We start from the raw sequence: 24,648 nt of genomic DNA, 5'->3' as shown, positions 1-24,648 counted from the left end.
ATAGATTGAGGTGAGAAGAGATATTAACTGGGAAGATGAGTGAAATGTGAAAGTATCAAATAAGAGGAGGGGAAAAAGCACCATTTTTCTCACAAGCATTTGCCTGTGCATCTTTGGAAATTGCTGAGTGTGTTCTTTCACTAGCTCTGCTGGAAAAAACCTCCAAGGTTTCTATATATCCCCAACAGGCATTTTACAATGCAGTAAAATATTTTACAGCAATGATTTTCAGCACTTATTGATTGGTGGTCTTCTAATGAAGTGTTGGACAATTGTAATTTCACTATAGTTTAATTTGCTGTGTCTTTGCCAGTCCTGTGTTGATTTTAAAGTTAGGCCCTTATAGTCAACAGATCAGTCCACTGATCTATGATATATTGAGACTTGAAGGTGAGAGTGATAGCACTTCTTACATTTATTGAGATGTGATCAGATGCAAACCTAGATTTAAATCACCAGCTTAATAACTGATTGTGGAAGCTTACATTAATTAATAGCGAAGCTACTGTTATAAAAAACTAAAACTCCAACTTTTAACTCTTCCAAAATAGCAAGTTCAGTGATATGCACTTTCACCTTCACTTTATTTGTGCATTTTCCCTGCATTGTTCTCTTTCAACACACTCTGCCCTCACTTGTAAGACCTTACTTAGTTAGCTTGTTCTATAGTGGGAATACCATCTCTGCTGAACTTTTCCTTTTGCTCGCTCCTGTGTGTGTATTAAACTTGTAAAATTCTGACCATCTCTCCTTGTGGTGAGAAGCTACTTAGGTCCTTTTCCTGTCACAAATTGTACAAAATAATGCAGGCAGATGGATGGTGTATCTTTTAAAGTATGCATTTTTCTTACTGATATATTTTTTCCTGAACTCTTTTCAGGCAAACATATGTAGTTTATAGTATCAAGCTTTCTTTCCAGATGAAAAATGTTGAAGGAAGAGGTGTTTGGGGTGTCATGCATTTAAGGTAGTCTAACTCAGCCCTACAGCTATCATCAAAGTCTCCCCTTCCTGCCTTTTCTTTCTCTTGTCAATTTGGTGACAGCTAAGAGCCCAGGAAAAACATCAAGTGAAAAGCTGAAAGATCTCCCCCTTTTTTATGTAGTTTTCTGTTGGGATTTGTCCCTAAACTGGGTCACCATGAAGCCTGACAAGTGCTTGTTCCATTGCTATTTATTCAAGAGAAGAGGCAGAAGTATATGGCTAGGAGGAGGACTGCGCCTTAGCCATCCTGATCTGTGGATTCAGGATGTGACTTAATATATTGACACTTGTAGCTGTTGAGGCAACATACACTGAATATGCTTTATTGGAAAGGGCTACTATGAAGCATTTGGGCAGAGCAGTTAAGATTCCCTTTGCTTATCTAAGTTGGATTCTGCTAAGAAGTTTACTTGCATAACTTCATTGACAAAGGCTTACTAGAGTATTTGTGACATAATGTGGTGAGTCTCAAACTGAAAAATATACATCAAAGTGTTTCCCCTGGTAATTCCAATTAAGGAGAGGTACAACAGCATTCTGCAGTAACTTCACTGTTTTTAACTTTGTGTCTGCAGATGGAGGAGGAGGACATAAGTGGAAGAGGATTGCCACAAATTGCTTCAATCATGAATAGAGTTAGAGACTTGAAAAACAAATACAGAAGTGAAGACAATATCACAGATGAGCTTAACTGTACTAAAATCTCAGCAGATACAACAGGTATGTGTTTTTGTTACTCTATTGTCATTTATACAACAGATAGTGATGTAGACTGAGTGAAGGAAACACAAAATGTGTTTATTTTCTCCTTGTTTATTTAGTTAACTGTGGTGATCTAATCTTGTGTTAAAAAAATAAATCACTAGTTGTCTCATGTGAAAGCTTATAAATGTCTTCTGTTCATGTTTCCTGCAGCTTTAATCAATCTCCTTTGTTATTTTTCTGTCAGATAACTCTGGAACTGTCAATCAAATAATGATGACAACAAATAATCCAGAAGATTGGCTGTGTTTTTTACTTAGGCTGGAAAAAAAAGGTGTTCCTCAGATGGATGTTAGCCTACTGAATAGACTCATTGGTCGTTACAGTCAAGCAGTGACTGCATTGCCTGCAGAAAAGCACAGTCAAGAGGAGAGCTATGCTCGCATCCTTGTGAGATTTGCTGAGTTGAAAGCGTAAGTATAGATTTTCAGCAGAACTCACTGTTAAGAATTCTGTATTTGAGTGATGATAGAAAGAGCTTGTTTTCATTAATGATTTCTGCAACAAATTATCATTTTGAGTGTGAATGTCTTTGTATGGTCTCCTTGAAACTGAGCAGCTTTGGTCAGTCAGCTCCTCTGTTGTCTCCAGAGTATTTGCATTTTTTTCCTCTGCTAATAAACATGATTGTCAGAGGTATTTGATTTAGACATGTTAATATACTTTTGTTTGGATTCTGTGTGTAATCTACTTGGGGAAATAGCATAAGACCCTTTTTTGTCAGGTTTATATTTCACCTCAGAAGAAGCTGCATGGATATAATCTGGGTAACCTGTGTGTTGAATTGTGTATATTGTAAGTTAGAATTAAATTCCCTGTGAACAGCAAAGTGACTAACTCACAGATAAGTCAAGTTATAGAAGTTACCTAATCCCCCTAGTCAAACCATAGTAGCCTATCCTTGTCTGGTCTGCTTTCTCCCTTACGAGGAAAGACTCATGCCAATTACATTAAGCTGGCTGCCTTGGGGTAAGAAGGATGTGTCAGAGCACCATTCTATATTTTTATAATTATGAAATAATTTTTTATTGTGATCACTTCTTTATTAATTATGTTTTTTCTGACATTTTCAAGCATAATTTGAGACAGGATTATAATTTGATTGTTTTCATAAAGAGTTCTTTTATAACTTAAAATATTACAGCAGATATTTTCATGAGGAGCTGTGTTTTAACATTGTAGAACAATTAGAGTTGAGCAGGTTGTCTTCCAGTCAATATAGCTAGTCTTTTTCTGTTTCTTATATGTCCTTCTATTTGGCTTTTGGGCAGATGGCTTGATTTTGCAGTATGATATGGTCTGCTTTCTTGTTGGTGCTGTCATTTGCATGGATCTTGCTGCACCAGTGTTTACTAAAAGCATACAATGAATGTAATCTGTTGAATCTAAGGTTGAGAAACAAGCAGGAGTGAATAATGACCTGCTGTAAATCCTTAGTATCTTGGAGTAATAAGGTATTATTGTGTAAGTGGAGTTAAAGCATATCTTCCAGAAAGACCCTCTGTCTTTAAGAATATTGAGATGGCATTCTTTTTCAAAGGTTAATTGCTTTTAGCTCATACTTTATGGAGTTTCTTTTCTAGAATGGTCACTGGATGCTGTTATGAAGTCACATATATTATCTCATTACATGCAGTAAGAGTTTAAGTTAAGAAAGACAATTTGCCACCTTCCCTAATCACATAGACCTACGTCCACATGATCTGTAAAACATGGTTTTAAAGGTGGATATTTTTTAAAATAAGTAGTAGAACAATGTTTAGTATTCAGTGTGTTGTTTGCAAAAAGCAAAACTAGTAGCCTAGCAGTGTTAGAATACATTAATATTATGAACAGTTTTAGTTGTGGTATCCTACTGAAATGTCTTTACTTGCTTAACTGACAAAGCCTTTAGAGACCTTCTTGGGAGAATAAGACTATCTTGTTTCACTGTTAAAATGCATTCTCTATGGCTATACTAAAATACCTTCTGCTTTGGTAGCCAGTGTTACTGTAGAATCCACCTAGATCACTGGGTAGTTCAGAGCTGTTCTTTTTGTTTTCTGCTATTGGCAAATACCATCAGTGATGTGTTTCCTGACTTGCTAATGAAAACTATTTTTAAAAAAAAAAAATGAACAAACCCCTCTTAAAAAATGTACCCAGCAAAATCTGACATAGGAAAGTTCCACTGGGACTGATGTTACAGGTATCTCCCAGAATGATGGTCCCCCATTGCAAAATTACTTCCAGAGGTTAGCCAGTTCTTTGTTGTTTATTATAAACTAATAAACTAATGTTTTATCACTGAGTGGCATATAATGTCAATTATTTATGAATCAGATACAAAATCCAACAATGTTGTGTGTCTGTAGTTTTTGGAGACTAATGTATCAGCGAGTGGTTATTGGAGTTTTTTGTTTGGCATGTTCAGTTATTAGTTGTAACTTTGTTTGAGATTTCCTTGGTGTTTCATACTTACCTTCTCTGCTGGCTGTCAGTTTGTCTAATATCTCTTTTGTCTCTGCTCAATTTTAACTTCTGTTCAAGAAAATCCTCTCATGATTTTCTATAGAGTGCTTTTGATTTGTTATTTTTAGTTATTGCTAGTAAAGTAACACCAAAACAGGTGCTCTGATGGTACTGCCTTTGATATGAGATGATGCTCTTCAGTGAAGTTCTGTTTGCTGTTCTTCCAAATGTTCCACCTAATAGAAAGAGCAAGTTGAAGCACAACAAACTTCAGAGACAGTAACAGTGGCTTCAGATTTCGGTGTCTGTTGGCATTGATGTGTTTTCTTCTGATCAAAAATTATTCTGTTTTCAGCACTGGATCTATATTGTCCTGGTATCTTCTTTGACTATGGTAATTTCTGATTGACCTGGTAGTCTCTTCTGACTATGCCAAAACCTTTTGACCCATTGCGATATTGACCTGGTTTGCAGAACCCTTAATTGTACTCTGAAACAGGTGAAGATGGTCAGCTGTATTCCTGGTGATCTGTATTACAAGCTAACCATGCCAGACTTGCTTTCTTGTAATGCTTCTGTCTGTAGCACAGTGCCACCAAGTGTGCGGTACTTAATTGAATGCATAACCGGCTGGCTGGATGAGGGGAGAGCAGCAGATGTCATCTACCTTGACTTCAGCAAGGCTTTTGACATTGTCTCCCACAACATCCTCATCAGAAAGCTCAAGCAGTGTGGCTTGGATGAGTGGACAGTGAGATGGATCGAGAGCTGGCTGAATGGCAGAGCCCAGAGGGTGGTGATCAATGGCACAGAGTCGAGTTGGAGGCCTGTGGCCAGTGGAGTTCCACAGGGATGGGTTCTGGGGCCAGTCTTGTTCAACATCTTCATCAACAACCTGGATGAGGGGACAGAGTATACCCTCAGCAAGTTCCCTGATGACACCAACCTGGGAGGACTGGCTGATTCCCCAGAAGGCTGTGCTGCCATTCAGCAGGATATCAACTGGCTTGAGAGTTGGGCAGCGAGGAAACTCATGAGGTTCAACAAGGACAAGTGCGGAGTCCTGGGAAGGAACAACCCCATGCACCAGTACAGGCTGGGGATTGACCTGCTGGAAAGCAGCTGTGTAGAGAGAGACCTAGGAGTGCTGGCTGATAGCAAACTGAACATGAGCCAGCAATGTGCCCTTGTGGCCAAGAAGGCCAATGACGTCCTGGGATGCATCAAGAAGAGTGTGGCCAGCAGGTTGAGGGAGGTTCTGCTTCTCCTCTACTCTGTCCTGGTGAGGCCTCATCTGGAGTCCTGTGTCCAGTTCTGGGCTCCTCTGCTCAAGAGGGACAGGGAAGTGCTGGAGAGAGTCCAGCTCAGGGCCACCAAGATGATCAGGGGACTGGAACTTCTTTCATATGAGGAAAGGCTGCAGGAACTGGGGCTGTTTAGTCTGGAGAAGAGGAGATTGAGGGGAGATCTTATTAACACTTATAAATACCTAAAGGGTGGGTATCAGGAGGTTGGGACATCCCTTTGTTCTATAGTAGCTAGCAACAGGACAAGGGGTAATGGAATGAAGCTGGAATGCAAAAAGTTCCACTTAAATATAAGGAAAAACTATTTCCCTGTTCAGGTGACAGAACCCTGGTACAGGCTGCCCAGATCCTCTAGAATACTTAAATGTTGGACTGTGTGCAAGCATCTCAGTTGCCCTGCTTAGCAATGTGGTTGAATGTAAAGCTAGGATTAAAGTTCAGTAAAAGTAAAAAATTTAAATGTTCTGTATCATATCTGGCCTTTGTGTCACAATCTCTGTATTTTTAAGTATACTATGTTTGCTGTTGCTACTTCCAATGAGTCTTCAGCAAATGAACTTAAATTCATCTTGTGATACCAAATTTAACTGATAAGGCTGTTGCCTAGGAGTATAGGGAACTATGTCTTCTAAGGAGTTGATGTTCTCCTAGAACCCTTGGTAGAGGTAGCTGTTGGATAAATGCTCCTGTTGTGTCCTGATTTTCTACGTGTATAGTAGTATAGATCATAAAATCTTATAATTGTTTAGGTGGAAAAAGACCTTTAAGATTATGGAGTCCAAGCACTAACCTCACACTACCAAGTCCACCACTAAAACATATCCCTCACTCATCTACTAGTCTTTAATTTCTCCAGGGACAGTGACTCCACCACTTTCCTGGGACAATGGAAGGAAATTCCTTCAGTGACATATCTTCTAAGGGAATCAGACTATTTGAGTGCAGTTGCAGAAGCTTCTTCAATGTACAAAAGCTTATAACCTCTATCAGAACTTTATAGTTCAGTACTAGTTTAATGAAATGGATTGGAAACTGCCAATATTGCCACAGGACATAGCTAATAGTGTATATAATATGTCTTCTGGCATATTCTTGTATACATTTGTCCACACCTAGTGTTTCTAAAGCAATCTCCTCATCTTCCTCTTGCCTTGCAACCTCCTTAATATAGGAGTGGATGCATCTAGAAGAATGGAGATTATTTCTCTGGTTAGTGTCAGCATGTGACCTGGGACACAGATTTTCTTTACAGGTTAGTGAGGGTTCTGAGGGAAAATTTCTACATGCTTTGAGAAGCAATATAAGCAGTGACAGAGAATGAGTCCTTAATCTTTCTCTTCAGGTTTGAGCACATTCTGTTTTCTGGAGCGTCAACTTGATAACTTTCAAGTGTTACATTTTGATGGCTCTTTGTATATTTGTGTTTCACTGGCTCTAAGGAAGAGGAAAAACTTCAGCTACAGATGAATTGCTTTTACACAACTCTCTGAAGCCATCGACCAGAAGGTGAAACTTCATCCTTGTTGCTCAGACTCTTCACTCTGTGTAACTATTCACATAATGTCTTTACAGACTTCAAGATCCAGAAGAGGCACGAGACCAATTTCATCTGGCCAGACTGAACTGCAAGAAATTTGCTTTTGTTCATGTGGCTTTTGCGCAGTTTGAACTGTCACAAGGTGTGTATAAATGCTTGTTTGGTGTTGCTTTCTGTGTTGTTATAGGTTTTGCCTTAAAAAAAACTTAGGTTCTATTGCATATTTTGCAAGGAAACTGATAGGTACTAAATCAAAAAAGAAATATATGGATGTTCTTATTTTTTGTTTGAAATTTAATGAGTATCTGTTAGATTTTAAATGAAAATATGTGCACAATTATTAATAACTTTCTCTTTTTTAGAAAGAACTTTCAAACAATGAAAATAGACAATGATTTGGGGGTTTGGGTGGTGTTTTTTTTAATCTTGGAGCTCATGGTAGGAGATATGAGTAAGACTCTTGCTGGGTTGAAAAATGATGCTCAAATTTGAGCAGTAGTTTATCTTTAGATACTTTCAGCTTGTTTGTGAAAAAGTCTATCTCTTTCCAAACAGCAACTTTGTGTTATGTGTGTGTTTTGTTGTTTTTAAAACCAAAATTTGCCAAATATTTGGTCCAATTTATTTTTTTCTGGCACTCAGGTTCTTAAGTAGATAGCAATTGGATTTCAATTGATTCTTCTGTTTCCTATTCCATTGTTGGACATTCATATTGGGGCAGTGGAGATGGTTCATATCTTCCGTTGCTTTCTAAGTGCCATGAACTCATTTTGATACGTTCCAGTCAGCTGGTGGAGCAGGCAGTTTCTCACTGTACAGCATAGAGTGGTGGTCTCTGTCATGTGCCATACAGCAGTGTTTTAGGCAAGCTCTTCAGATATGAGTGATAATGTCTCTTAATTCTGTTTCCTTTCTTTAAGATTCCCTTCTTTATTCTGTTCCTTGGTGTACTGGACCTGATTTGAGTGGGACTAATTTTCTGAGCAGCTCACATGATGCTATGTTTTAGATCTATGACTACAACTGTTGATAACACACCAGTATATTAGCTGTAGCTAAACAGTGCTTACTGGTGTTTTGTTTCTTGCTTGGGCTCTCCTCTGCCCAAAGGCTGGGGATGGGCAAGTGGTTGGCAGGGACAGCTGGGACATCTAACCTGGATTGACCACTTGTGCTCAGCAGTAAAAAACTAGGAGAGGCTGTCTTTCCACAGTAGCAGATGCTTGGAGACTAGCTGCGTTGTTTACTGGTAGAAGGTGATGAATGATTGCTTGCATCACTTGTTCTTCCCCCTGCTGTCTTTTCTTTCACTTATTAAACTCTTTTTGTTTTCTTGCCTTTACTCTTCCAGTTCTCCATCCAGATTAGTCTAGACTATAGAAGTTATAATCTATTATGTCTAGAACAATAGATCTTTGGGCCAGTAGTCCACAAAGTTCACCAGAGCTTATGTCACTACTTTCCTACTGTGTGTACAGAAGGTGGCTCTGGTAGCAGGATTGTGCTGCCTACCCACAGGGTAGGTGTCTTTTTTAATCTTCTTTCTGTGGGTGATTTGATCTATGTCACTCTCTTTATCTTCTCCTTTTAACAGCTTGCTCTACCCAGAAAAACAAGTATGTTCCTTCAAAGCTGATTTCTTCTTTGAAAGAAGTAGCTTTGGTGAATGCATTTTGGTTTTTTGTGGTTTCATGTCTTTTTGTCAGCATTGTGCAAACAGTTCTACACTGCCTAGTATGAGAATTTTTCCCCCAAATTGACTACAACAAATAAAGGAAGTTAAATTGTGTATTCTACACTCTGGATTCTGAATACATGCTCCTGAGATACATGTAATGTAAAATGATTGATGGAGATTGCTTGCCAATTATGACTCCTTCACAGGATGAGGAGAACAAGGCAAAATAGAAATTCCACAGTTTTTCTGTTTCAGCTCTGTATGTAGATGATTGTATATGTAAACAAATTGCTGTAAAAATGTGGTTTTTTAAACATCCCCTCTTTCCCCCAGATTTCTTCAGTCATGGCATTTAGTCATGTGTAAAACATTAATAAAGCAATATCCTTCCCTTTGACTCCCCTTTTTTTAACTGTCATGCTGTCTAGAGTAGTAATGTTTGATCTATCTTTGTTTTCTTTATGTGCATTAAAAGTATTTTACAGTGCATATGTAATAAACTTTGTGCCTGATCAGATCTAAATGGAAGCCCATAAAGGTTGTCTCTCCTTGCTGATACTACAGAAAAAAACACTGGGATTTAGAATTGGTGTTGTATTATCTTACATTTTCTGTAACACTAAACAAATATTGAGACTGCAGTTTTGTGAGGTCATAAAGCATATTTTGTGACTTGATTTTCAACTTCATGTGAAAAGCTGACTTCAAATTATTCACTTGTATCTAGTTCCAGGAGGTAACCTTAAAGTAGATCTCAAAGGGGAAAAGTGCCTACTGAACAATTACTTCAGAGACTGATGCAAAGTGAATATAAGACAGCATGAATGTAATCACTTCTTTAAAGAAGACCACGTTGTTCTAGTGTAATTGGGTCTTTTATTTCTTTGGTTTCTAACACTGTTCCTTGCTACTTAGGAAATGTTAAGAAGTGTAAGCAACTCCTTCAGAAAGCTGTGGAGTGCTCTGCTGTTCCACTAGAAATGTTGGAAACTGCTCTGCAAAACTTTCATTTACAAAAAAAGCAGTTGCTCTCAGATGAGGAGAAGGAGAACTTAGCAGGTAATGGCAATTTCTTAAAATGTAGTTGAGTTTATGCATGTTGTAACTTTAAATTGAAAATAGCTTTTTAATGTTTGCCCCTTCTAGATGCAAACTCAGGATCCACTATTGTCTAATAGTCATATTTATCTATATTATCTATCTTATTCCTTCAGTGCTCCATCTTCATTGTGATGACTGTAGTTTGCAGGAGCTGTAGGATGGTAGATTTGCTAATTCTGCAGGGGGTGTTCCTCTGTCATTAAGTATTTGTACTTTGTAATAGAGACAGCTGAAAGCATGAAATAAGCTACTGGTGGTAGAGAACTGTACAGATAACTTTCTTCCAAGTGACAGGCTACTGAAGTCTTTTTAGTGAAGTCAAATTGAGGAATAAGAATTAATTTCAATTTTGTTTTACAAATGAATGAACCCTAAGTATTTAAAACTGAAGTGCTTGTCTATCATAAAACATAACTGATACTGATTGCTGGGTGTGTAACTTTAGTAGGGAACTGTTACCTTATGAGATTTGTTTGCAGTGGAATTGAGCAAAAATCGTGGTTCAATTTCAATAGTGAAGTGAACGAAACTCCCTGGTCCAAGACTGATATCTAACATTTCCATCTTTTTGCTTTGTATAAAGACAGAAAAAGTGCAAAATAGGTCTGGTTTAATTTCCTTATGGATATGCCTTCAGGAATGGGGTCTGAGATCTGGCTGGCTCCTGTTGACTCAACGTTTGTGTGAAATAGTAGGGGGTGTGGGACAGTGACCCAAACATAGAATCATAGAATGGTAGGGGTTGGAAGGGAACTTTAGAGATCATCTAGTCCAACCCCCCTGCAGAAGCAGGTTCACCTAAATCAGGTCGCATAGGAACATGTCCAGGCAGGTCTTGAAGACCTACAAGGAAGGAGACTCCACAACCCCTCTGGGCAGCCTGTGCCAGGGCTCCCTCACCTGTTTTTTCTTAGGTTTAAGTGGAACTTTTTGTGTTCCAGCTTCATCCCATTACCCCTTGTTCTGTTGCTAGCTACTATAGAAAAAAGGGATGTCCTAACCTCCTGACACCCACCCTTTAGATATTTATAAATGTTAATAAGATCTCCCCTCAGTCTCCTCCAGACTAAACAGGCCCAGGTCTCACAGTCTTTCCTTATAAGGAAGATGCTCCAGTCACCTGTCATCTTGGTGGCCCTGCGCTGGACTCTGTCCAGTAGCTCCCTGTCCCTTTTGAGCTGAGGAGCCCAGAACTGGACACAGGACTCCAGATGAGGCCTCACTAGGGCAGAGTAGATAACAACATGCCAACATTTACCATGATGTTTGTTCATGGTATCAATTTTTAAAGAAAAGTTTATTTTAGGTCCTATTCTGCTTACCATTAGTCAGATATAGACATAGTAAGTGCCACAGCTCATGTATTATGCAATGGGAGAATATCACATGGAATATCCTTCATGGATTGTAAAATTTCTATCTGATATTTTTACTGCCTGTCTGCTATTTAAGAAACAGTGAACTTAAGGGCTCATGTAGTTTATTTATACAAATTTGTAACGTTAAGTATTTGAGAAAATGATAAGTAGATATTTATCTATTTAAACATAAAAGTTGAAGAGTCAAATAGGAAGGAAAAGATATTAAGGAGAAGATGGTTATCAGGAGGATAACCATCTTCTGGCTGATTCCCCAGAGACTGCGCTGCCATTCAGTGGGATCTCGACTGTCTTGGGAGTTGGGCAGAGAGGAACCTCATGAGGTTCAACAAGGACAAGTTCAGAGTCCTGCATCTAGGAGGAACAACCCCATGCACCAGTACAGGCTGGGGATTTCACTGTGAGGGTGAGGGAGCCCTGGCACAGGCTGCCCAGAGAGGTTATGGAGGCTCCTTCCTTGGAGATCAAGACCCGCCTAGATGCGTTCCTGTGTGACCTGATCTAGGTGACCCTGTTTCTGCTGGGGGGTTGGACTAGATGATCTCTAAAGGTCCCTTCCAACCCCTACCACTATGAATGATTCTATGATTCTATGAATGAAACATATGTTTTTAATGCTTCTATTCATCCTCCTGCATATAGGATAAGATTAACATTGAGGTTTTTCTTGTAGAAGTTAAATTGCTTGGATAGTCTTTGGACATCTGCAATCTCCTTTTTAGGTTTTTAAACCTAGTTTGCAACTATTAGCTGCTTGTTTTCTATGCAGTTATATATGTAACAATTGTTACAGACTATTTTATACTTATCCTGGGAGTCTCCTTCTTGTAAATCTGTGTTTTCTCATCTGAATTATCATATCCTATAAATTATATGTCTGTCTAGATAAGTAGAAAATAGTGATATGTCATTGCTGCTACATTGCTAAATGTACGTATTTTAAATTTCCCTTATGAAAGAACATTTTTTCTTTTGGAGTGAACACAATCTTTAGTACTGTCTGAATAATTTTAATTTCTTTGCAGTGTCAAGTACACAAGAAGCTGGACTTCAGAGCATACCTGGAAATCACAGAAGTGTAAAAAGGAATGAATCTGGTGAAAATTCTTCATCTCTTGCCAGACTTTTGCTTGGGTATTAGCTTCGTTTCTGATTTAACCTCTTAAAACATCTTTTAAACTAAAACCAACCACATGCTACTCTTTTTGGTTTGTTTTTTTTCTTGCCTTCAGGGAGGAGAAGTCCCAGGAACTTGATGCTCTAGTTAATTACCACAATCCATTAAGGCCACTAAACAAATCTAATCAGGTAGAACATGTAACATTTTGCTTCAAAATCTTAAACTCTTCATTTTGCTTTATACATATGGTAACCTGCATTTTGCTCTCAGGTCTGCCCCTTTGGGAGAGTTCCTGTTAAACTAGTAACTGATGATGGTGATGATGTGAAGATGAAAGATGTCCCACTTACAGCTAGTGTTATGAAGAGGTACGGTATCAGGTTTCATAGAATCACAGAATGGTAGGAGTTGGAAGGGACCTTTAGAGATCATCTAGTCCAACCTCCCTGCAGAAGCAGGTTCATCTAGAATCAGGTTTACTACAGAACAACATATTTCAATACTCATTTGTTTTTACTGCATATTGGAAATGTCTAAAATAGATCTAAAGATTATTGACATTTAGTCATTATAGTTGCAATCCATATTGCAATAAGCTACTTCCTATCGTACTGCTCGGGTTCTTTGTATGAGAGCATTCAAAGATCAATTTCTTGTTCTGGCTAATCAGTAGACTCAAGATAGAGAATAAGGCAAAAATAAATTTGTTTCAAAATAACTTTACATCTGTGTATTCCAGCCTCTAATATTAGACATAAAGCTGTCTGTAGCTCCTGAAAGAGTTTTTAATCCTCATTTTTAACATCCAGTGACAATAATTCTATTAAAGTGGTTATGCTCATTTTATTGTGAATAACAAGAATTGTAATGGGATGAAGCTGGAACACAGAAAGTTACATTTAAACATAAGGAAAAACTATGTCACTGTTGAGGTGAGGGAGCCCTGGCCCAGGCTGCCCAGGGAGGGTGTGGAGGCTCCTTCCTTGGAGGTCTTCAAGACCCACCTGGACATGTTCCTATGCAACCCTACCATTCTAAGCTATGTTAACTGTTCAGCAGTGGGATAATCTGCCAACTAAATAGCACTTTGCTACATGTTGTTTGACTACAGCAGAGCTTGAAAGTAAGCAAAGGAGAAAGCTGATCCCCTGTTCCAAACCAAGTCTATTGTGATAACTGTTTTCCTCTCTTATTCCTCTGGGATTAAATTCATGCAGAAATAGAAACTTTGGGGGAGAAATATGGAACCAAAGAGTAAAAACTTGCTTAGTTTCTCAGAAGTTAGTTAACTCCCAGTATTCTGAATCTGTGAAAGTAGTAGGATAAGGTATTTCTCATAATAGTTTTGTTGTCTACGTATTTACAAATGTAGTTTGGAACACAGTGTTTGGTTTAGGATCTTAGCTGTAGCTTATTAGTATATTCTATGAAGACAATTAAGTAATCTGTCATTTATTTTTGGTATGATAGTGGTATTGTTATAGAATTGTTTGGTATTGTTTCTTTCTTATCTGTCAGAGTAGACATGCTTTTCTGTAAATTTGAATCACGTAGCCAGAAGTCTTCACACAAGTGCCTTTTTCATGTGGTTCACAAAAGGCAATCGCTATGTGTTGGCATGTGGTGTAATTAACAATGTTATTTTAATAGGCAAATATCCAGCTCCAAATGCACATCCTTCATTGCACCTTGTCCACCAACAGAACCTAAATCTAGTGGCGGTGATTCATACGACTTAGGAGACTTACAGGTAACTGAAGTCTTTTTAAAATAGATACAAGGAACTCTACCTGGCCGTCCTATGGTATTAGAAAGGAAAATAACACTTTTTTTTAATTCAAGAAAGGTATAAAGGAGAATTTTCCTTTATCCAATTTCCTTTAATCAGTGATGAATAGAAGTGTTCATTTTGACTTTTAAATTTGAAAATTGTTCTGCATGATCAGACATGAAGAAAGCTTTCTCAGAATAATACATCTGATAGGAGAAATGAGGGAGTGTTAAAAATCTGTCATATGACCTAGGAAGAGGGAATAAACAGACTTCATCTTGACTGCAGGAGCTCTTTCAGCTGTAGTCATGAGTTATGTCATGGGGAAGCACTCTGTTCATTGAAGTGCATTTAATTAAGTGCTCTATGGAGCTGTAAATTATGGCTTTTGATAGAGATTAATTTTGAGCTATGCTTTGCTTTTTCGTGTACTTCTCCCCTGAAAGAAAGTTCAAGAATAGAAACTGTTCAGGTCTTTGTTATAGAAACTATGATGGAAATCCAGAGTGCTGATGGATTTAAAAACAGTATCAGTAATACTTGTCTGGGTATCCTGCACTGTTTTCTGAGGCATATTTGCTCTGTGCTGTGTCAGTTGTTATCATAAGAAAATGTCCTTTGGACTTTGTACTTGGTATCTCCTTTGATTGCTTTTAAGATGCTTTTTGTTTTCTTTAGTCATTACAAGAAAAAGGTTCTTTACGATTGCAGATGTTGGATGAGAACAGCTTAGAAATATCTACCAACTCAACTCTAACTCTCAAAACCAAAATGGATACAAGTATTGCAGTGAAAAGAGAAGGTAACTATTAATATGTGATGTTTTAATAGTTAGAAGTATTGCAAATCTACTGTTCTGTAGCTAAAAAAATGCATTGCTAAACAAAATACTTCTCAAAAGCTGGAAAGGTTGGTCTGCTTGGAACTGAGCAGCATTTAATTAAAATTTAGCTTTGGAGTGGTACCTGGACGAAGAGGCAACCCCCCCTGCTCGAAACCAACAAAAACAACAGTGAAGAAAAACCAAAACCCCTCAAACAAAAAACCTAAACCTACAAAAATCCCCACTGTAACACTGTCTAAAAATGTGGAGTGGTGGGCTTTGAAGTAAGATGCCAAGATGTAGTGCAAAGTCCTTAGCTCTTAAGGTACAAATAACATAAATAGACACTGAAATAGCACTAATGCAAGGTTTCAGGTTGAGACTTGCCAGAGTGAAGAAAACTCTTGCTAAAGTATCAGATAGCAGTGCTAGTTTATACTAAAATGAAGTGGATGTTGGCTGAGAGAAATTAAAATTAAGAATTATAATTAATAGTTTAGTAGTAAATTAGTAAATCAGATAGTAGTTAGCTTCTCCTGAGACTTCCCTTGTATACGCTTCTAGTTTACCCTAATTTCTTTTGAAGTTTAATCTGAGATTGTTTTGGTTGAACTAAGTTTAAAAGGGCAGGACCAAGACTTTGTCTTGTGCTTGAAAACAACCTTCAGTTCTCTCTGAATACAGAACATGTGTCATCTGTTGCTCTCAGCATTTTGCTTTCTATGCTGTTTATAGTTTCAAGTCCTAGTGAGTAAAGAGCTTTTTCTGGTGCTGTTTCCTTATCAGACTATTTCTCATTTTAAGATTGTTCACATATGTGAATAATTTGCTTCTGCTTTCTGTGTTTTTGTTGGTTTCAGCTGTTAAGTCTGTGTTGTCTTTACTCAGCTTCACTGCTTTGTGTACACTGAATTCTAAATGTTAAATTTATGCCACATTGAGCATTTCTTAACTTGTGTGTTCCTCCTGTCTTAATGTGTTCCTCACCTGAGTGTTACCACAGCAGTGTGCATGCATCTAAATCTCTACGCAAACTAGACCTTCAGTTTCTTTACTGTCATAGTTCCTTTCTTAGGATATTTCTCAAAGATATGAAAAGTCTTTGTCAAAAGGAAAATTGTTTGCCCTTTTTCACCCATGTCCTCTAAAAAATAGGGACTTCTTTTCACTGTTCTTTCCGTGTACTCAGTGCAGTCTAACTCTATGAACCTATACTGCAAGAATCCTTTGTGTGAGTGATGCTTGCATTAGATAAATGTGTACTCTTTTAGAGGCTTACTAAATTAGTCAGTCAAATGCACTGTTATACTTTTGATTATTGTAAATGCACTTGCTTTTCAGCCTTTACTGTGTTTGTAATTCTTAGGTTTCTTTAACGAAATAAAATTTCCAAGAGGTTTTGGAATGTATCCAAAAAAGGGCAATTAAGCTGATGAATGGTGTAGAGCCCAAGTCTTACAACAGATAGCTGAGGATGCTGGGGTTGTTTAGTGTGGAGAAGAGGAGGCTGAAAGGAGACAAGATCATTCTCTACAACAACCTCAAAGGAGGTTATAGCAAGGTGGGAGCTGATACCTTCTCCCAAGTAACAAGTCGTGGGACAAGATGAAATGGCCTCAAGTTGTGCCAGAGAAGGTTTAGATTAGATATTAGGAAAAATTTCTCCACCAAAAGGGTTGTTAGACACTGGAACAGGTTGCCCAGGGAACTGACTGAGTCACCATCCCCAGTGGCATTTGAGATGTGTAGATAGATGACTAGATAAATGACATTCATCCTGAATGTCATCACTAAACATATGAAGGATAAGATGGTTATCAGGGGGAGTCAACATGGATTCACCAAGGGAAATCCCATTTGACCAACCTGATAGCCTCCTATGAGTGCATAACTGGCTGGCTAGATGAGGGGAGAACAGCAGATGTCATCTACCTTGACTTCAGCAAGGCTTTTGACACTGTCTCCCATAACATCCTCATCAGAAAGCTCAGGTAGTGTGGCTTGGATGAGTGGACAGTGAGGTGGATGGAGAGCTGGCTGAATGACAGAGCCCAGAGGGTGGTGATCAGTGGCACAGAGTCGAGTTGGAGGCCTGTGGCCAGTGGAGTTCCACAGGGATGGGTTCTGGGTCCAGTCTTGTTCAATATCTTCATCAACAACCTGGATGAGGGGACAGAGTGTATCCTCAGAAAGTTCCCTGATGGAATCCAAACTGGGAGGACTGGCTGATTCCCCAGAGGCTGTGCTGCCATTCAGCAGGATCTCGACCGGCTTGAGAGTTGGGCAGAGAGGAACCTCATGAGGTTCAACAAGGTCAAGTGCAGAGTTCTGCATCTGGGATGGAACAACCCCATGCACCAGGACAGGCTGGGGATTGACCTGCTGGAGAGCAGCTCTGCAGAGAGAGACCTGGGAGTCCTGCTTGATAAGAAGCTAAACATGAGCCAGCAATGTGCCCTCATGGCCAAGAAGGCCAATGGCAGCCTGGGCCAGCAGGTCAAGGGAGGTTCTTCTCCCTCTCTACTCTGCCCCGGTGAGGCCTCATCTGGAGTCCTGTGTCCAGTTCTGGGCTCCTCAGCTCAAGAGGGACAGAGAACTTCTGGAGAGCCCAATGCAGGGCCACCAAGATGATCAGGTGACTGGAGCATCTTCCTTATAAGGAAAGACTGGGAGACCTGGGCCTGTTTAGTCTGGAGAAGAGGAGACTGAGGGGTGATCTTATTAACATTTATAAATATCTAAAGGGTGGGTGTCAGGAGGTTGGGACATCCCTTTTTTCTATAGTATCTAGCAACAGGACACGGGGTAATGGGACGAAACTGGAACACAAAAAGTTCCACTTAAACATAAAGAAAAACTATGTCTCTGTTGAGATTAGAGAGCCCTGGCACAGGCTGCCCAGGGAGGGTGTGGAGTCTCCTTCCTTAGAGATCTTCAAGATCAGCCTGGACATGTTCCTATGTGACCTGATCTAGGTGACCCTGCTTCTGCCGGGGGGTTGGACTAGATGATCTCTAAAAGTGCCTTCCAACCCTACCATTCTATGAATCTATGATACAGCACTTAGGGACATTGTTTAATGATAGGCTTGTCAGTGTGAGGTTAGTGGTTGGACTCAATTTTAGAGGTTTTTTTCCAACTGAAGTAATCCTATGATTAACATACTTTTGGTGAATGACTTGTAATTTATTTTAGAAACAGGTGATTTCTGGAATACACCAAAATATCTAAGGTGTACTGAAGTATTTTAGCTAATGCATCAAGTTAAATATTGTGTGAAATCACCTCACGACATAGGATTAAGCATGGTATAAAGCCACCTTACACATGGTGGTCTTTCTGGGAGATCTTATGAGCAGCTCAGATTTATAGCAATTAAGATTTAGGTCACTACTAATGACTTAGAACCAACAACACCCTAGAATATGGAATATATGAATTAGTCTTTTGCAGCTACTTGCCACTTCTATGTTTCATCAGAAATCTAGTTATCTAAGTGGCCGATTTCTGGTCTTGCTTAAAAAAATAGGTGAAAATATCTAATATTGCAAGAGTTGGATTTGGGATTATATACCTACCTACCTCTTGTAGGAAATAAAATGATTTCATTTCAAAAATGGTGATTTTTCATTTTTTTTTCAACTTCAGTGTCCTCTCAAACCTACAGCTATACTTTTTCCATTGACTTGCACTGGGAACAGTTTGGGTTTCAGGTCATGTCTCCTGCTTGTGCTTCAGTCAGTCTTCCAGAGGAGATGCTGGTTGTGGTAACTATGTCCTCCAGTAGCTGAGTTACACTCAACATGTGCCTAGCATGGGGTACTGCTTCTATTGATACGAAAATAAAACTGGATGAACATGTGAAGGAAGAGTTCTAGGCTGTGCTGTTTGCAGCATGCCCTGCAGTCTTCTGCAGATTTGATGTCCTATTGTCCCTTCAAAACGAACAATGAGGTGGAGCCTCAGGCTTCAGTCATTAGGCTGGATTGCAAGTTGTCTGTTGTCACAGACAATAGACTTCTAAATTATTGCAATAAGCTTTTAATAGAATCACAGAGCCATTTAGGCTGGAAAAGACTATTAAAATCGACTCCAACTGTTAATCTAGCACTGGCACATCCACTGCTAAACCACATCCATGTGATAAGGTCTCCCCTGAGCCTCCTTTTCGCCAGGCTAAACGACCCCAGTTCCCTCAGCTGCTCCTCATCAGACTTGTTCTCCAGACCCTTCATCAGCTTTGTGGCCATCTCTGGACGTGCCCCAACACCTCAATGTCCTTCTTGTAGAGAGGGGCTCAGAACTGGACACAGTATTTGAGGTGTGGCTTCACCAGTGCTCAATATGGGCACCTTTCTGATACAAGCTAGGATGCCATTGTCTTTCTTGGCCACCTGGGCACACTGCTGGCTCATGTGCAGGCAATTGTCAACCAACATTGCCAGGCCCTCTTCAGCCAGGGTCTCACATGCTTTATAAACACGATATGTGACCCAGGATATTGTAGTAGGATCCTGTTTCGTGTCTCAGTGAAGGAAATAGTTATAGCAATAGCCTAAGATACTGAAGAAAGTTGATGTATTACCACGCTGAACTGGATATGATTTCTGGAAATTAGATTAATGCCTTTTAATGCATTACTTCAGTAAGTCACTGTATTCTGATTTTTAAAAATAAAAGCAAGTCTCTTCTAGAAACTGTGGGATAAATCTGCCAGAACCTGTTTTATTTATTAAATACCGAGTCTTTCTAATAATCTAGATCATTTTGACCTTTTTTAGAAAATAAAGTCCAGCTGAAGGTATCAGAGCCAAGAGGTCTGGAAGGTCAACAGCAACAATCTAGTTCTGGTGAAAGCTATAGAAAGCAGTTGGATCAGATTAAACAGAACTGTGTTAATGCCAGAAAAAAATGGCCAAGTCAAGAAGTGACACAGAAAAGCTGCTCTAGAGAGGTAAAGTAACTGCAGTATGTAGTAGCTTTCAATCCGCAGCAGCCTTGACACATAGAAGAAAATGATTTCTGTGTTCTTAATTGTGACCCCTTGTGTAGAATAATAATCTTGCTTTTGCTTTTTGTAGGGAAAACAGTCAAACCTTGAACAATCTTGTCACTCCATTTCAAAAGGATTGTCACCACCAGATTCTGTTTCTAAGAGAAGTGATCCACCATTTATTTGTGGAACACCGAGCACCACAAACACTACATCTAATGATTATATGGACTGGTAAGTCACTTCTTTGAACTGCACACTGATGAATGGTAGTCTCTGGAAAGTCTTTTACAATTTTTAACAAGAATTTCTTAAACTTTTCTGTTCAGATAGCAAACAAAATGTCTGAGTGCTTCCTACACTTAGTGTCAAGTAGCTGGCTTTAAGATTCAGATTACATTTAGACAACTTTGTCTTCCCTGTCAGATTTGAGCATTAGGGAAGTATATCATCAAATCAGTATGGCCTTACTACAGCATTTTTCTCTTTCTCTGATCCCTGCTACATGACACTTTCTTCTGAGTACTTTGTTTTTTGTGACTGACAGTTTTTTTTTCAACTGATGAGTCTGTATCAGTCTGCTTCCCATGATGCAAGTATCTGTGGGTTTTGAAAAAGGAAAATGTAAGGAAACTAGAGTCTTGCAGAACTGAGCACTCAGCACTTGTTTATCCATGCAGTCTTGAATTAGGCATAAACTCCTGTACATATGTTGATAAATATAATTATATAATTAGTCAGTGTTTTTGTAAGTCTCTGGGTCAAGGCTGCATGAGAAATAAGCACTGTTCCTGTTGGTAAGACCTCTGTCTCTGTAGCTGTAGAAATTAGAATATATATATATATAGATATATAGTGAATGAAGCACATAATCTCACGATGAAACTTCATAAAAATAGTCCTTGAATAGATTTTGTTCTTCTTTCAGGCTTTGATTATATGGAATTTAGTAAAAACTCAGTTGTCATTACACACAGTATGTAAGGCACGTGGTCAACACGGAGATTTGTTCAAGTGCTTTGGTGTTCAATGAGAATTCTGCTTTTTGACACTTTTCACACTCTTGTCATTTTATTCTCAACAAAAAAAAAGTCCTAGGTGTATAATTTTTTTCAGTTCTGAATTTCACAACAGTTATTGTAAATACTGTGAAGAAAAGTATATTTGTGATATAACTGAATGTATGCTGGACACATCAGGGAAACAGAAATGTAAATGATTTCTTGCAGTATTTAGTTTTCTTGAATATATGATCTTCCCACTCATATGCAGCATAGCTAAAGCTCTATAAAAAACCTTCTTATGATTGCCTTAAAGTTCTTTATCTCAATAGTTTCACTTAAAAAGAGAAGTTTCTCTTAAAAAGGTTTTGAATAAAGAACAATAAGGTAAAACACATTGTGACTTAGCCTATGTTGCTGTCATATGGACAGCTCTTCTAGTTGCATGGTGCTTTAGTTTTCCAGTTTTTGGGAGTCCCAGCTGGTATTTGAAGATAAATTTCATTAATTGCTGTTTTAAGAAATATTTTGTAAGTATATGCTCTAGTTTAAGTGTACTTCCAAAGGACTATCATGTCAAGAAGTTGAAGTGGTCTTACTGCTTATAATTGAGGTAGCAGAGACTTAAGCTTTTGCTGGTCACTAGAGTTTAACTTTCCAGAAGCGCTGAAAATGTCAACTTCGAAGTACAATCTTTCAAAAACCCAGGAAAATGGAGATATTGTTCATTATTTCATTTAGTTTCAGAACACCAGTTGTAAAGAACAACTTTCTACCAGGAAGTCAAATTTCTACTCCCTACAACCAGCTCCCATATTTCCTACCACATACTCCAGCAACTTCATTTCAAACTCCAGTTGGCTTGCAGGTAACAGTCTTCTGCCATTTTTTCAGTACGTATTTTCACTGGAGAGTGCTTCAGGTTGAATACATGCTTGTATGGATATCTCTTTGGATTTAAAGCTGCTCTTCGTCTTTCTGGATGAGTAATGGAAAGTAATCATTCTCAAAATAACTGTGTCTTCATATTTTACCTAAACTCAGACACGTATATAAATCACCTCTTGAAACATCAGTTCAATTGTGCCAAAATCTCAATGTCTCTATGTCTGAAATCTAAGACTTGTCAGATTTTACTTCATGACAGAGGCAAGAATTGAAGTCAGTGTTTTTCTTCTAGACTTTTATAGTAGTACTATCCAGTGGAGTACTCATGAAGAGAATCAGTGTGTGTTTAAAAACTGTAAGAGTCTGAGGGGAAGTGAGAGAGGGATTAAATTCTTTCTCCATTTTGTTAAATTTCATGAATTTTGGTGTATTTCTCGTCGTCTGTAATAATGTAAAAATGAATTACCTTCAGGCTGCACATTCAGGTAGGAATCTTCCCAATTGTAGATAGAATTGGGAGATAGGTTTAAGCTTCCTACCAGAAGATTAATACTTAAAATTTGTGGCTGTCCTACAGCACAGAGGCAGGTACAGGCAATACAGGCTTCACAGCACTGGCGTCTCCTAGCTGTAGTTAGCTCCCAGTGAAACAGTAGGTGATTTGAGTACAGCTCTATTATTTGTGTGCTGTGATGTTATTTACATGATTTGTAGAGAGGGAGATGTCTCTGATGACCTGAGAAACTTTGTTAAAGACGCCCTTTTCTTGATTTCCAGTGTGAAGAGCATTAAAATGATTATTATGCAAATATGATGATGATGATTATACAAATACTTTTGCTATGGGGAACTTTAGCTTTCAAGACAAACATATTTGAAGTTTAACTTTGATTTGCTTTATTTTAAGAAAGACAATTTGAAACATCTTAATAAAGAGTAGACCTCTACCAAGTTCCCCTGGATGAGTGCCAATAGTTATTCTCTTAACTTCTGTATATACACAGGTTCCAGCTTCTATACCTTCACATGAATGTCTTGCCATCAAGGGAAGAGTTTATACAATATTAAAGCAAATAGGTAGTGGAGGCTCAAGTAAGGTAAGATGCTCTTTTATCCTTTCAAACAGGGACTTTTCTTAAACAGTAAACTGAAGATAGCAATAAGATTTCCTGTAGTTGTCTCTTTTTAAGACTGAACAGACTCAATGCCCTCAGTTTCTCCTCGTGTGCCCTGTGATCTAACCTCCAGATCATCTTGGTGTGATGAAATGGATGTGCAGAGTGGGTCTTAGGAACACTTCAGGCTTGTGATCAAATACACCTAGGGAAATATAATGTGGTATCAAGGTGGTTTCTGATAGAGGGTTGTTTCTCTTCTAATTGGTGGATTCCTTCTCTCTCTTTTGATCATGCTGACTTGTATGAACTCCTTTGTGAACTTACTGTTGCTGCTTCCTTTTGAAAGGTACACTTTTTCTTCGAAGCTCTGGCTGTGGTGAGCTAAAGGACTGTAGTAAATCAGGAGTAGGATCATATGAAGTTAACTGATACTGTTTTGCAGGTATATCAAGTACTGAATGAAAAGAAGCAGCTGTATGCTGTCAAATACGTGAATTTAGAGGAAGCTGATCAACAGACTGTTGAGAGCTATAAGAATGAAATTGCTCATTTGAGTAAACTGCAGCAACATAGTGATAAGATCATCCGCCTTTATGGCTAGTGAGTAAACACTCCTTTTATTAAACAAGTATCTTTATATAAAGAACTTGCCTTAAATTTGAACTAAGTGTATTTTTTGTTTGTTTTTAGTGAAATTACTGATCATCACATCTACATGGTAATGGAATGTGGGAATATTGATCTCAACAGCTGGCTCAAGAAGAAAAAAAACATTGATCCACTGGAAAGGAAGAGCTATTGGAAAAACATGCTGGAAGCTGTTCATACAATCCATGAACATGGTATTGTTATATAAATATAGGTATTTGTGTAGGTTATATGGCAGAGGTAATATGCAGGTGTGTAAATTGTGGAGGTGGTACTGCTCTTAGTTCTGGTGTAAGCCTAATGGTGTTCAAAGCTGGGTATTTATTGTTGGAAAATAAAATCAGTGAAACAAAAGGCAGGAATAAATCTTGATGCAGAGATAGACCTTACTTACTGAAAAGGATCTCCCAAGTGTCACTGTTGTGTAATGCTTTCTATTTCCTTGCAACAGCAAGGAAGTAATCTTTTCTATATTAGACTACATTGTACGCTCCCAATACTTTTTGTTCTCTGTTACAATAAAATTTCAGCCCCTCTTCCTCTCCAAAAAAGCTTAGACATTAATGACAGCTTTCACACAGCTCTATTGTCTTTGACACAGTGTTTCACTTCTTTCTCATAGTTCTTCAGACTTCTTTCATCTTTACCTATGTAACTGAAGTGCATGCACCTGTATTATTTATCTGTATTACATAATGCAGTGAGCAGATAAGGGTCTTTTTCCTGTTAAAGAGAAAAGAAGTAAAGAAACCTGTATGTGTAGCAGAAAGCATTACCTCATCACAGCACAAGAACACTAGAATATTCAGTAATACAGAAAGACAGCAGAACATAAAACACATACTGTGTGTCCTTGGAACACACAATTTTGAAAAATATAAAGATGGATTAGTTGATTATATGGATGATAACAAAAAATCATAACAAATCATGTAAGTAGGGTTTGTGAGAGGTCAGTCATACTATTCAGTGAGGATTACATACCTTTAAGATGAGGAAGCAGAAAGCATCAGACTAAGCAGTGTTAACTCTTTTACTTTAAATGCCTGCTTAGCTGATCTAGAGAAAGCTCCAGCGGTGGACAGGC

The 24,648-nt window shown here is 38.4% G+C and overlaps 1 protein-coding gene across 1 annotated transcript in view; it reads left to right on the top strand.

The window, feature by feature from the left end:
* The first annotated feature begins 1,559 nt into the window (after positions 1-1,559).
* Positions 1,560-24,648, top strand: part of TTK (TTK protein kinase) — a 28,833-nt gene continuing 5,744 nt past the window's right edge. Inside the window, exons 1-15 of the mRNA XM_061990261.1 lie at positions 1,560-1,704; positions 1,934-2,159; positions 7,077-7,183; positions 9,635-9,778; positions 12,225-12,333; positions 12,432-12,507; positions 12,590-12,687; positions 13,970-14,069; positions 14,769-14,892; positions 19,695-19,867; positions 19,995-20,140; positions 21,649-21,775; positions 22,800-22,892; positions 23,356-23,513; positions 23,604-23,755. Of these exons, the coding sequence (XP_061846245.1) occupies positions 1,560-1,704; positions 1,934-2,159; positions 7,077-7,183; positions 9,635-9,778; positions 12,225-12,333; positions 12,432-12,507; positions 12,590-12,687; positions 13,970-14,069; positions 14,769-14,892; positions 19,695-19,867; positions 19,995-20,140; positions 21,649-21,775; positions 22,800-22,892; positions 23,356-23,513; positions 23,604-23,755 (1,978 nt within the window). The remainder of the gene's footprint in view (positions 1,705-1,933; positions 2,160-7,076; positions 7,184-9,634; positions 9,779-12,224; positions 12,334-12,431; positions 12,508-12,589; positions 12,688-13,969; positions 14,070-14,768; positions 14,893-19,694; positions 19,868-19,994; positions 20,141-21,648; positions 21,776-22,799; positions 22,893-23,355; positions 23,514-23,603; positions 23,756-24,648) is intronic.

This window comes from Colius striatus, chromosome 2 (assembly GCF_028858725.1).
Source record: "Colius striatus isolate bColStr4 chromosome 2, bColStr4.1.hap1, whole genome shotgun sequence".
Taxonomy (NCBI): Eukaryota; Metazoa; Chordata; class Aves; order Coliiformes; family Coliidae; genus Colius; species Colius striatus.
The sequence above is the reverse complement of the archived record's forward strand: the minus strand, read 5'-3'. Positions and strand labels throughout refer to the sequence as shown.